We start from the raw sequence: 14,642 nt of genomic DNA, 5'->3' as shown, positions 1-14,642 counted from the left end.
CAGAGAAGAAGTCAATCAATCAATCAGATTCATTTTTAAAGCCCTTTCTACATCAGTCGTTGTCACAAAGTGCTTTTGCAGTAACCTGCCTTAGACCAAAATCAAGAAGTCAGGGAATCCACTTTTAGTTTGGCGTTTAATGCAATCCAAATATGAAACCCTGTTAAAGTGAAGTTACCACTTTCCGACCAGCAAATCGAAAAAGGTTTTTCCATGAATATATTTTTGTCTATTTCCACCTCTGCCCATTTTCCCCAAAGAACCCCTACTAGATAAACTGGTCTATTCAGGTGGTGGTGTCAGACCATCTCTATTTGGCGCGCTGTCTTCCTCTGCTCATTCAGAGACATATTCCATATCCATGGTAATGAACTTTCCCAAGGGATCCGTGGCAGAGTGCCTTGGAATGGGAATGGCAGGGACTGTGACACGGTTGACCCTTCTTCCCACTAGAGGTTCACCACAGGCACACACGCACAAACAGGCACGCACACACGCACACACGCACACACAGACACACAGACACACACACATGGGGTGACAGGGTGGTCCCCTTCCTATAATATCTGCTTTTACACAGACCTTGGTCACAGCATGCTATGTAGAGCTGCATGAGATCATCTTCCCTGTTCAAAGTCATCCCACCCTCTCTCCCTTCTTTAATTTCTCAGGATAAATCACAACTATTCGCCCACCGGAGAATAACACATACTGAATAGCCATCACTTAAATTGGTGCAAGCCTTGCTGGAACATCATACTAAATTGGTGAGAGCCCAGTAGTAGCAAAACACATACCAAATGGACATCACCTAAATGGGTACGAGCCTTGCTGGAGAATTAAATTGGTGAATTGGTGAATCCAAAGTGAGAGTTGCTGGCAAGAGCTCTGCTGTGAATTGGATTTCTCACCATGGGAAAATGGCCAAAACAGGTTAAATGGAGGGTGGACACTTGGCATGATTGGCCAGTTATTATATGTTAAGGTGTGAGACAGAGATCCATGGTGAGAAGCAGAAGACCTCTGTGCTCTCCAGCTATGAGTTAACCCTTTAAGCAGTGTACTCTTGCTTTCAGTGTGTGTTCAGCACCACAGAATTAGAATAGAATACATTAGAACAGTACTGCATCAGTTCATCTACTGAGATGGATATTTCTTTGCTCCCAACCAAACCCAGAAAACACAAAATATCTTAAATATTGTAAAGTGATAAAATAGGTGCTAAAACAATAAGGTAGTTGGTAACTGTATATATCAGTGGTCAGCAACAGATTATGATAAAACAACAAGGTAGTCAGTATCTGTCCTTACCAGTGAGCAGCGGCTCCAGACCCCCCAGTCAGACAGGACACAGTCCTCAGGGCAGGGCAGCTGGCTGTCTCTGGCCCCTAGGGGCATCTCCTCTGGGTCACACAGGTAGTCCTCCACAGGGTCCGACGGCCCATCGATAGTGTTCTGCATACACCTGGACAGAGAGGGACAATAGGTTAGTAATATTGATACAATTATCTTTGGCTGTTGTGGAGGAGATGAAGATGAGATGAAGGCAGAAATCACCTTGAATGAATGAAGTTAAGAAATCATCACAGAACAGGGTTAGTTGGAGAGACTGTTGAGGCCCTGTCATGCCAAATTGTGTCCCCCTGCCAAGAAGTGCCCCATCCGTGGCTAGGGCTGTTGCTAGAACTTGCAACATTCTGACCGGCTTACACTCCACTAGGAGCTGAAATAGGTTAGGTTGTATCTATAATAGCTGATCGTCCGTACCTGACTTTTCTGGTCTGCACTCCTTCTCCACAGTTCTCCTTCAGGTCCACGTTGCTGACCTTCCAGACACTCCAGGGTTCAGCCACCCACACGTACTGACCACAGTCACTGAGACACGGCACCACCTCATACACCTTGTGAGAGACCACTAGACTGTAAGCCATCTATTGTCACTATAGTAATCTATAGCCATCTATAGTAACTCCAGAAATTATGATTAATCGCATTGTCTGAAAGAGTTGAAAATATATTGAAAATATCCAAAATACATCATCTATAAAGCTCAAATCTACAATGCCATGTAAAAACAAGTTGACATTGAGGTTAAAGAAAGTGTGCTTTCTCAATTTACCTAATTTTGCTAACTGTTACTTTAGACAAAATCAAGACATCAATATTCTTGTCATTAAAAAATATTTAATTACAGCTCACTTTGAGCAAATTTTTAATTTGTGATGCATCGCGATGAATCACAGCAAATCCTACGATTAACTGGATTAACTGTTTTAATCGTTTGACAGCCCTATATAAAAGGCAAGTGACAAGTCACTCACCTGAGCCTGTGGAGGGGGTCAGTTCATACACCCAGGAAAAGAAGAAAAGAACAGCAGGCAAACAGATAGTGAGTGTTTAAATACAGGATTATTAGAATGAAGTACAACATGTTTTCTTGTGTTTCATAGAGTTCACAGTTCCTTCTCTTTCTTTAACATGGCACGAGTACAAGCTCTAACTAGGCTAATGAATAAAACAGTGAAAGATGTCCACTCTGGCTTCATTAAAAAATAAACACTGTTTTGGTTCCTTTAATGTAATTCATTAAATCATAAGTCTTTGAATTAAACATTAAAACAAGCCAGGGACCTCTACCATCTACCATGTTCTAGGTGAGAACAGAGAGTCAAGACTTGTCCAGAAACAACCCTTATCCCATACTCTTTACCCCCTAGACACTAAGTTGTGGAGATCTGAGTAGATTTGATTGGTTTAAGCAATATGGTAGAAATCTGTCCAATCTTCTCAGATCTCCACAAGTGTCTACGGCAGGGTTCTTCAATTCCGGTCCTGGAGGTCTGTTTTTTATTTCTACCTGGTAGTTAATTGCACTCACCTGGTGTCCCAGGTCTGAATTAGCCCCTGATTAGAAGGAGAGGATGAAAAACAGAGGTGTTTCGGCCCACCAGGACCGGAATTGAAGAACCCTGGTCTACGGGGTAGGGGCTAGGGGTTGTTTCTACACAGAGCCAAGAGTGATGAACGTCCCCCACTCACCTGGTTGACGTGGTCGAGTTTGGGGCACGGTCTACCACCGTTGTAAGGCTTCTCCCTCAGCCACTTGGAACGCACTTTGACCCCGCTGCCGCAAGACTTGCTGCATCGTGACCAGTTGGACCACTCACTGAGCTTACAGTCAGACGGACAGGGGATGATGCAAGCCTCCTCAATATACCCTGAAACCACAAAGAGAGGCTTCAGTATAATTTCATCATCTGACAGCATCTGTATCAGTTTATACAGTTTGTGATGCATAAAGCTAATGTATTCAGTTATACAACATACTGTGAAATTGGGTTGCAAAATTCTGCAATCTTTAAACTGTAAAATATCTAAATGAACAGCACCTGGAGTAAATTCAACATTCCTACTGATACGGATGAAAAGCTACAGAGATGATTATAAAGAACTGAGATGGCAGCGCTGCGCAACACACAGCATTATAACACTGTTTACTGGAGCTTGGCAAATGCAATGAAACAAGAGAGCAGCAGCCTGTTGTGTGATTTAGAAGGCTGCTGTTTTCCAGGCGAGCCAGTCACACACAGAGAGAGAGAGACAGAGAGAGAGGGAGAGAGAGAGAGAGAGAGAGAGAGAGAGAGAGAGAGAGAGAGAGAGAGAGAGAGAGAGAGAGAGAGAGAGCGAGAGAGAGAGAGAGAGAGAGAAATAGAAAGAGAGAGAGAGAGAGAGAGAGAGAGAGAGAGAGAGAGAGAGAGAGAGAGAGAGAGAGAGAGAGAGAGAGAGAGAGAGAGAGAGAGAGAGAGAGAGAGAGGCAAAGAGACAGAGAGAATGGTGAGAGCAAGAGAGAGCAATAGAAAGAGAGAGAAAGGGAGAGAGAGAGAGAGACAGAGACACACAGAGACACAAAGAGAGAGCAAGAGAGAGAGAGAGAGAGAGAGAGGTCATGCTTTTTGGTTTTTGGCAGGAGTGCCTCTCTCTCGGCTTGTTATTTCTGTTTATCTGGGCGAGGGTGGATTACTGAGCCTCATTTGTCCACTGAAAGAGCAGGGAGGTCATTGCTCTTAGCTGTTCCAGTGTTACTGCTACTGCTACTGGAGCTAGTTCACAACACAGGAACCTGTGAGGAGCCACAGTTGTGGAAAATGCATGAACATATTACGAATGAGGAATTTTAAAGTTCAAGTTTGAATTATTATTTCTTAGATTTTTTTACATCTAGTAAATGTATGATTCTGAACATGCTGAAGTAAGATGAGATCAGATGAACAAACACAGTGTCATTATTAGAGGGAAATGTATTAGAGGGGGATTTTCTGTTGCCCAAATTGATTACCCCTTAATCTCATTATATTTGGGCTTTGTTTGGTTATATATTTAGAATTCCTCTACATTTTAAGGAGGTCACCTGGTTACCATTCCCAAAAACATAACAATTTGGAAACAACTAGTGAACCAAAATGAAAAGACAAATCAAGATGGTCCAATTCTTGAGGAACTGACCCATGTAGGCTACATACCCTCTTCAGATACAGTAATGCTACTACAGATACACTGCAGATTTATTTCAATATTTTTAGGGTTCTATTTAGAGCCATTTTGAGGGCCATATATGAAACAAGCTATTGAACCCTTTTGGTTCTATACAGCATATTTTTTTCCAACAGAATACTGTAGCAGAGAAGCTACTATTAGACTGCTTTAAAGCAGGGAATTCAATTGTCACTATAGTACCCATCTGTGTACAGACTTTACGGTATGTTGTATGTAAAAACATTCAGGCAACCATACAGTCCCATTTACCACATTCTTGCTGGGATAAGCCTTTTATATCTCCCGTGCACATGACGGCAAGTTTAGGAGTGGGCCGATGCGGGTGGACGTCTATTTTAATTAATCCATTGAATATACACCATCACAATGAAATCCATTATTAATTGGTTTTAGGCAGGTCCTAAAAAACATTATAATACTAATAAAATCTAATTTCAAAAGAATAGAATGGCATATTTTGAGTTTAATTATGTTACTTGTCTGTGCAGTCTATAGGCTACATGGCTGCGCCATGCACATGAAATCAGTGATTGTTTTGTTCATTAAACAGACAAGACACACTTAGACTACAATGATCACAGTCAACACATATATTTGATAGTAGGCTTTATAGTAGGCTAAGAATCTAAATATGACAGAATAAAATACTAATAATGTTTTTGGCACACAACTTGCATCACAGCAGCGTGTAGAACCGCTGTCATATAAAAAAAGTTTTATTTTTAAACAGAGCCCAAGGCAAGCACATGCTTTTCTGATCAATGCTTCATCTCTTACATTGAGAGTATCCTCATCATGATACCGATAGAAAATAAAAGTATCGTGTTCATATTTCACAACCTCTGCGGGCTTTTGAAGTTGCCTATACGCGATCGAGCAAAATAATAGGACTACACTTGATCAGGTGATAGATGAGCAAATAAATAGATGAGCTATACCACCTCCACTTATTTGCCCAGCCAGGAAATTAACCAAATATACAGATGGAGATTCAGTGATACAAAATCCCATTGATTGGTTAAGACAAGTCCCAGGCTTTTGGTCAGAAGTAGGCCGAGGCTACTAAGCGACAGAGTGAAGAGCTAAATAATCCACTTGTTAAACTACATTACATGCTGGCAAAATGTTCTGATCAGTGCTAATAAATGAGCCAACTAGACAAGATGATCCTGAGCAGCACTCACCTCAGCTTAGCTAACATTTCCACAGCCTAATTGTTGCTTAACCAATATCCAAACAGAGAAAAATCTGACATTGATTGATTTATCAAGAGTTCCCATGCTTCAGTTGCATTAGTTTACTTTATTCTAATATTTTCGTCATTCAGTGATATTTATTCCCACAGTAATTATTTATGGATCCATCTCAGTTGTGGTTAAGAAAGCAGTGCATGTTGTTGGTGGGCTACAGGGAAGAGATGAGCGAAGTGATGTGCCTTGCAAAGTTTAGAACAGTCAGGAGGATAGTAGTAAGGGGCACTGCCTAGCAACCATCAATAGTTTAAGAGCGTAGTGCGTGCCAATGCCGCCTCAGCATTACTGCTACATTTCATACTAAGCCGTTGTCACACCCTGGCTCTGGGGACTCTATATGTTGAGCCAGGGTGTGTAGTTTCTATGTGTTTTGTTCTATGTTCAAGTTCTAGTTGTTGTATTTCTATGTTGGCCAGAGGGGCTCCCAATCAGAGGCAACGAGTGTCAGCTGTGGCTGGTTGTTTCTGATTGGGAGCCATATTTAAACAGTCTGTTTCCCTTAGTGTTTGTGGGATCTTGTTTCCGTTTGGTTTGTTTCTGTGTTAACCATAGGACTGCACGTTTCGTTTATTGTGTTGTTGTTATATTATCACTAAAGATAATAAAGTTAAGTATGTTCGCAACTAACGCTGCGCATTGGTCTACTCTCTACGACGAACTTGACAGAAGATCCCACCATACCAGGACCAAGCAGCGTGTCCAGGAGCAGGCAGCCTGGACGTGGGAGCAAATATTGGACGGGCAGGGGTCCTGGACCTGGGAGGAAATCCAGGCCGGGATGGATCGCCGTCCATGGAGTGAGACGGTAGAGGCGCGACGGAGAGAGGAGCAACGGCGTCAACAGTGTCGTCGTCGGACGGACGAGAGGCAACCCCAAAAAAATTTTAGGGGGGGGCACATGGCATGGACGACGGGGCTGCTGGAGGCAGATAAGGGGCGAATTCAGAAGGCCACCAGGTTACGGGAGCCATTGGTGAGAAGAGGGAAGGAAGATGTAGAGGCGCGGCGAGAGGTACTGAGGTGTATTGCCAGTCCGGTCCGGCCCGTTCCTGATCCCCGTTTAAGGCCAGTGGTGTGTGTTCTCAGTACGGTCCGGCCTGTTCCTGCCACTCGCACCAAGTGTACGGTGCGCGTCGCCAGCCCGGCCCGAACTGTTCCTGCTCCTCGCACCAAGTGTACGGTGCGTGTCGCCAGCCCGGCCCGGCCTGTTCCTGCCCCTCGCACCAAGTGTACGGTGCGCGTCGCCAGCCCGGCCCAGCCTGTTCCTGCTCCTCGCACCAAGTGTACGGTGCGCGTCGCCAGCCCGGCCCAGCCTGTTCCTGCTCCTCGCACCAAGTGTACGGTGCGCGTCGCCAGCCCGGCCCGGCCTGTTCCTGCCCCTCGCACCAAGTGTACGGTGCGCGTCGCCAGCTCGGCCCGGCCTGTTCCTGCTCCTCGCACCAAGTGTACGGTGCGCGTTGCCAGCCCGGCACCGGCCTGTTCCTGCCACTTGCACCAAGCCTACGGTGTGCGTCGCCAGCCCGGCCCGGCCTGTTCCTGCCCCTCGCACCAAGCCTACGGTGTGCGTCGCCAGCCCGGCCCGGCCTGTTCCTGCCCCTCGCACCAAGCCTACGGTGTGCGTCGCCAGCCCGGCCCGGCCTGTTCCTGCCACTCGCACCAAGCCTACGGTGCGCGTCGCCAGCCCGGCCCGACCTGTTCCTGCCACTCGCACCAAGCCTACGGTGCGCGTCGCCAGCCCGGCCCGGCCTGTTCCTGCCCTTCGCACCAAGCCTACGGTGCGCATCGCCAGCCCGGCCCGGCCTGTTCCTGCCCCTCGCACCAAGCCTACAGTGCGCGTCGCCAGCCCGGCCCGGCCTGTTCCTGCCACACGCACCAAGCCTGCGGTGCGCGTCGCCAGCCCAGCCCGGCCTGTTCCTGCTCCTCGCACCAAGCCTACGGTGCGCGTCGCCAGCCCGGCCCGGCCTGTTCCTGCCACTCGCACCAAGCCTACGGTGCGCGTCGCCAGCCCGGCCCGGCCTGTTCCTGCCACTCGCACCAAGCCTACGGTGCGCGTTGCCAGCCCGGCCCGGCCTGTTCCTGCCACTCGCACCAAGCCAGGGTTGCGAGTCGTCAGCCCGGTACGGCCCGTTCCTGCTTCACGCACCAAGCCAGGGGTGCGTATCGTCAGCCCGGTCCGGCCCGTTGCTGCTCCACGCACCAAACCAGGGGTGCGCATCGTCAGCCCGGTCCGGTTCGTTCCTGCTCCACGCACCAAGCCAGGGGTGCGTATCGTCAGCCCGGTCCGGCCCGTTGCTGCTCCACGCACCAAGCCAGGGGTGCGCATCGTCAGCCCGGTCCGGTCCGTTCCTGCTCCACGCACCAAGCCAGGGGTGCGCGTCGTCAGTCCGGCACAACCCGTGCCTGGGTCACCGGTGCCTGATCAGGTACTGGTCAGCTGCTCCACAACGGAGCTTAAGCAATCCGCTCCTTCGATGTCCAGTCCAGCTCCAGCCAGCGGGGCCAGACCGGACCAGGGGCGCTACGGGGGGATTATTGAAGGGTGGTGGTCAAGCCCGGAGCCGGAACCGCCTCCGAGGAGGAATGCCCACCCAGCCCTCCCCTGTTTGGGTTTTGTTGAGGCGCGGTCGCAGTCCGCGCCTTTGGGGGGGGGTACTGTCACACCCTGGCTCTGGGGACTCTATATGTTGAGCCAGGGTGTGTAGTTTCTATGTGTTTTGTTCTATGTTCAAGTTCTAGTTGTTGTATTTCTATGTTGGCCAGAGGGGCTCCCAATCAGAGGCAACGAGTGTCAGCTGTGGCTGGTTGTCTCTGATTGGGAGCCATATTTAAACAGTCTGTTTCCCTTAGTGTTTGTGGGATCTTGTTTCCGTTTGGTTTGTTTCTGTGTTAACCGTAGGACTGCACGTTTCGTTTATTGTGTTGTTGTTATATTATCACTAAAGATAATAAAGTTAAGTATGTTCGCAACTAACGCTGCGCATTGGTCTACTCTCTACGACAAACTTGACAGCCGTGGGCAGAACTTTACTGCAATCACGACTAGGTCGGTTCGCGGAAGTTTAGGTTTTGATATCGGCAACACCTTTCAGATATAAAAAACGGCATAAAAAATTTGCGGGGATGCTAAAGTTGGCCGAAAAACATATTGGTTTGAAAGGTGTATAGGTAACCATATACCTTTAATGTATTTTAATTCATTTTATTGTAATTTATTCCTTTCATTTGTATTTATTTTAATATAATGTATTTAAAAAAGTATAATAATTATAGTAATAATACATTAAATTATAATAAAAAATCCAATAACATAATTTAATCCATAGCACGTGTGGGAGCCAATCAGGTAGGTTGATTGTGGTGTTGGAGCAACAGAGCTACAATACCAGTAACTCCTGTACAGTATAGCCAATGCACTATCACTGATCTCCTATGGTTGCTTAAGCTTTTTAAAATGCCACCCTAATCCTACATAGTGTGATGTATACAGTCGTGGTCAAAAGTTTTGAGAATGACACAAATACTAATTTTCACAAAGTCTGCTGCCTCAGTTTTGATGATGGCAATTTGCATATACTCCAGAATGTCATGAAGAGTGATCAGATGAATTGCAATTAATTGCAAAGTCCCTCTTTGCCATGAAAATGAACTTAATCCCCCAAAAACATTTCCACTGCATTTCAGCCCTGCCACAAAAGGACCAGCTGACATCATGTCAGTGATTCTCTCGTTATCACAGGTGAGAGTGTTGACGAGGACAAGGCTGGAGATCACTCTGTCATGCTGATTGAGTTAGAATAACAGACTGGAAGCTTTAAAAGGAGGGTGGTGCTTGAAATCATTTTTCTTCCTCTGTTAACCATGGTTACCTGCAAGGAAACACGTGCCGTCGTCATTGCTTTGCACAAAAAGGGCTTCACAGGCAAGGATATTGCTGCTAGTAAGATTGCACTTAAATCAACCACTTATCGGATCATCAAGAACTTCAAGGAGAGAGGTTCAATTGTTGTGAAGAAGGCTTCAGAGCACCCAAGAAAGTCCAGCAAGCGCCAGGACCATCTCCTAAAGTTGATTCAGCTGCGGGATCGGGGCACCACCAGTGCAGAGCTTGCTCAGGAATGGCAGCAGGCAGGTGTGAGTGCATCTGCACGCACAGTGAGGTGAAGCATTTTGGAGGATGACCTGGTGTCAAGAAGAGCAGCAAAGAAGCCACTTCTCTCCAGGAAAAACATCAGGGACAGACTGATATTCTGCAAAAGGTACAGGGATTGGACTGCTGAGGACTGGGGTAAAGTCATTTTCTCTGATGAATCCCCTTTCCGATTGTTTGGGGCATCCGGAAAACACCTTGTCCGGAGAAGACAAGGTGAGCGCTACCATCAGTCCTGTGTCATGCCAACAGTAAAGCATCCTGAGACCATTCATGTGTGGGGTTGCTTCTCAGCCAAGGGAGTGGGCTCACTCACAATTTTGCCTAAGAACACAGCCATGAATAAAGAATGGTACCAACACATCCTCCGAGAGCAACTTTTCCCAACCATCCAAGAACAGTTTGGTGACGAAAAATGCCTTTTCCAGCATGATGGAGCACATTGCCATAAGGCAAAAGTGATAACTAAGTGGCTCAGGGAACAAGAAATCGTAATTTTGGGTCCATGGCCAGGAAACTCCCCAGACCTTAATCCCATTGAGAACTTGCGGTCGATCCTCAAGAGGCGGGTGGACAAACAAAAACCCACAAATTCTGACAAACTCCAAGCATTGATTATGCAAGAATGTGCTGCCATCAGTCAGGATGTGGCCCAGAAGCTAATTGACAGCATGCGAGGGCGGATTGCAGAGGTCTTGAAAAAGAAGGGTCAACACTGCAAATATTGACTCTTTGCATAAACTTAATGTAATTGTCAATAAAAGCCTTTGACACTTATGGAATGCTTGTAATTATACTTCAGTATACCATAGTAACATCTGACAAAAATATCTCATAACACTGAAGCAGCGAACTTTGTGAAGACCAATACTTGTGTCATTCTCAAAACTTTTGACCACGACTGTAGGGCACTTGGGCAGTGGTGTTAGAGAGGTGGACATATAACAGCAGTAGCTAGTGTATAACAATTGCTAGTGACATCTCATCACGTAACAGTTCTACACCATCAACCACACCACAGTTCCCATACTGCGAGTGAATTTACAATCAGTGGATGCTGAAAAGGACACAGTGAGATGAACGTTTGCTCTGCACTCTCAGTCTGTCATCAAAATGGTTCGAATGGAGCCGAATCAATAGAACACATATGTAAATGGTGGAATAAATATTATCTTGATGGAGAGAACAAGGAACAACATTCTGGAAATGTATTCAATAAGGGGCTGAAACAAATTGATGAGAATTCCAAAGACCAAAATCAATTGCCTTATCTTGCATTTCTCCACACTCGTTTTCTGTTTTCTGTAACAGGAAGTGGCCCAATGTGCATGATGATGTCATATCACTGAGCATGCCTTTAATTGGAAATACAGTCACCCTGTATGAATCACAGTGGCTAGGTTTAATGCATACAGCTTCGAGGGAGTTGATGAGAGATGGAAGAGGGACACTGGATGTTTCATACACTCTGTGTGACTCACCGTGGCTGTTGCACCATGACAAAGGTAGACTAACCAACATAACATCATCATACATAGCAGGTAACTTCCTGCTTATAGACATGAACAATAATAGGATGTTGGTGAGAGGCCTGTAAGACTCACCGTGGCTGTTGCACCGTGACGTCTCCACCAGTCTGTTGTCCTGGTCGTAACACACCATGGCCTGGTAGCGGTAGCCCTGGCCACACTCCTTGATGTCCCCCTGGACCTTCATGCCCAGTTGGCCCTCCACACGCCCACCCTCAGGCAGGATGCAGTCCGACCAGTTCCCCACGGGCTGGGCGTTGTACTTATTACAGGGGCAGTACTGGATCTCGCTGAGGGGGTACACCTGGTTGTTCTTACACTGGTCTCGCTTTTTGCTCTTCCCTGAGAAGAGAGAAGGGAGAAAGGGAGGACAGGCGATCAATCAAAACTAATATGCAGTCTGGCTGTGTCTAACTCATACAACCCGAACGGCAATCACTTAGATTGGTAAACCGGAGAATAACCATACCGAATGGCAAGTATTGAAATAAACTTTGTAACAAGCCGGTATCCTGGATCCAGATAAAGGATAGAGATGATCATATATGTTTTTACTCTACCTCTGCTACTTTGGACCAGGTGAAAATGCAACATGAACATATTTGTTGGGACCAGGTGAAAATATGTGGGGGTGGGGTTTTGGTAAAAGTCACTTCTAGCAACATGAGCTTATCCTGAAGGATCTCAGGGTCCTATAGGCTTATCCTATATAATCCTTTAGGCTATACATTCAAATGAACTCAAGGCATACTATGGAGGGCACTTCGACTGTTGACTGGCCAAATTAGATTTGTGACACTCTGGCATCCGACTATGCAGTGATACTGTTTCACTCACTCTGGAACCTTAATGTCAAAGTCATGTCAAGTACTTCAGTCTCTTTAGGTAGGGAGCTGCTCTTAACAGATCTATAGAATCAGAAGAAATAGGATCTAACCCTCATACTAACCTTAACCATTAGGGGGATGAAAGAAATTCAAATATCTGAGCCTGTATCAGTATTTAGGGATGACTTCTACTGAACTTGCAAACTGTGGCCAAAGACAGACTCCAGTCGCATTGTGTCCCTACAGAGACAAAAATGACTAAGTTAGTTAGTTTACTGTACTTGTAGACCTATTCCAGTCCACTTAGAGACAAAGGGAACTAACCACAGGGTTTCCAGGATTACCTCCGTCAACATAGCGAACTGCTTAAGAGACTGATGGTCTGGGTTTCTAATCAAATCAAGCTTTATTTATACAGCGCATATCAGACATGGAATGCAACGCAATGTGCTTCACAGAAAACAAAACAAAAAAACAATGAATATAAAAACTTAAATATTTACTACACAACAAACATAAGATAAAAAACAAAAGAATGACAAAAACTGAATGACTATAAAAGCACCTTAAGGAAAGGCAAAGCTAAAAAGATGTGTTTTAAGATCTCTATTAAATATGTCCACAGTTTCGGCCCCCAGTAGTGCAACAGTCCTCCCTGTCAAAATAAGCAACATAGGACATGGAAATCATATTGTATCCCAAAGAAATAGAACTGCAGTGAATGTAAGTAACCTAATTTATGTTCCTTTAAATGTTAGCTCCGAGGGTAATGTCTTTAATAACCAGATGCCCCAGTGGCGGTCGGTGACGTTTAAGATGAGGAGGACGATAATTTTTTTCATGAAGATGGCCATATTCCTATTACACCATATTGGATGACTGTCATTCACATTCCATTTATCCAGCTCAATGTAACATCAATAGGTTTAGGCTACTACATGATACTAACATGTTCCCTATACCCATCATGAGGTTTCTACAACCTAGCTGTCACGGTTTCGGCCGAGGCTGCTCCTCCTCCTTGTTCGGGCAGGCTTCGGCGGTCGTCGTCCCCGGAGTACTAGCTGCCACCGTTCGATGTTTCATGTTTGTTTGGTTTTGTCTGTTTGTACACCTGTCCCTTGTTAGTGTTTGATTTTGTTTCCTATTTAGTTATCGTGTGTTGGGTCAGGTGTTATGTGTGATTGTTTTTTGTCTAGCTGTTGCTCTCTGTATTTACTCTCGTGTTTTGTTGTTTTTCGAGAGTCCGCACTGTGTGCGTTATCGTCGTTTTACGCACTGTATTTTGCCTCCCGGTTGGGTTGGCTGTTCGCCTGTTTGGTGCTGCTTTCGTTTACTAAAGTCTGTTCACGAACGCCCGTGTTTCCTGCGCTTGATTTCCACACCGCATCTACACTCAGCTACTGACAGAATCACACATCAACCCATGGAATCAGCAGGAGCAACCGCGCCAACGGACATCATGGAGGACCGTCTTCGTGGGCAGGAGGACAGGATCAACCAGATCGGTCACGCCCTGGATCGGGTGATGAACACTCTCCACCGATGGGAAAGCAGCGGGGTACCCACGCCCCACCTACCGGACCATCCCCATCGGTCAGTCCTCCTGTCCCCCTTCCGGAACCCAGCGGGATTCGGCTCTCGCTCCCAAGGGCGTACGACGGCTCCGCTGCCGGGTGTCAAGGGTTCCTGCTGCAAGTGGAGCTCTACCTCGCCACCGTACACCCGGCGCCCTCGGGACACGAGAGCGTCTCCGCCCTCATCTCCTGTCTCACCGGCAAGGCGTTGGAGTGGGCCAACGCCGAATGGAGGAGAATAGACGCCGCTACTATTACCTATGCGGAGTTCTCCCGCCGCTTCCGTGCCGTGTTTGACCATCCACCAGAAGGGAAGGCGGCGGGGGAGCATCTGTTCTACCTCCGACAGGGGATGAGGAGCGCACAGGATTTTGCTTTGGAGTTCCGGACTCTAGCGGCAGATGCAGGGTGGAATGAGCGGGCCCTCATAGACCACTTCCGCTGCAGCCTCCGGGAGGACGTCCAGAGAGAGTTGGCGTGCAGGGATACCACGTTGTCGTTTGACCAACTGGTCGACATGGCCATTCGGCTGGACACCCTGCTCGCCACCCGTGGACGTCCCGGGTGGGGGTTGCCCATTCCACCTTCCGGCACCTCCGAGCCGAGCCCTATGGAGCTCGGAGGTGCTGGCGCTAGAGAACGGAGGAGTAGGAACCCGAGGGGGGCCGTTCCCTGCACCAACTGTGGCCGTGGAGGGCACACCGCGGCTAGGTGTTGGGGAAGGTCCCCCGGTGGAGGTGAAGGCAGGCCACGCA

At 47.0% G+C, this 14,642-nt stretch overlaps 1 protein-coding gene across 1 annotated transcript in view; it reads right to left on the bottom strand.

Moving 5' to 3' along the window:
• The window catches only part of LOC311118451 (thrombospondin type-1 domain-containing protein 7A-like), a gene marked incomplete at both ends in the record, with an annotated part of 65,901 nt that overhangs the window by 32,781 nt on the left and 18,478 nt on the right, over positions 1 to 14,642 (bottom strand). The window contains 4 exons of the mRNA XM_084193252.1: positions 1,312 to 1,465; positions 1,768 to 1,901; positions 3,040 to 3,218; positions 11,559 to 11,825. Of these exons, the coding sequence (XP_084049378.1) occupies positions 1,312 to 1,465; positions 1,768 to 1,901; positions 3,040 to 3,218; positions 11,559 to 11,825 (734 nt within the window). The remainder of the gene's footprint in view (positions 1 to 1,311; positions 1,466 to 1,767; positions 1,902 to 3,039; positions 3,219 to 11,558; positions 11,826 to 14,642) is intronic.

The sequence above is a fragment of the Coregonus lavaretus genome, assembly GCF_964263955.1.
Source record: "Coregonus lavaretus genome assembly, contig: HAP1_SCAFFOLD_2597, whole genome shotgun sequence".
Classification (NCBI taxonomy): Eukaryota; Metazoa; Chordata; class Actinopteri; order Salmoniformes; family Salmonidae; genus Coregonus; species Coregonus lavaretus.
Note: the sequence above shows the minus strand (reverse complement) of the source record. Positions and strands in the feature narration are given on the sequence as shown.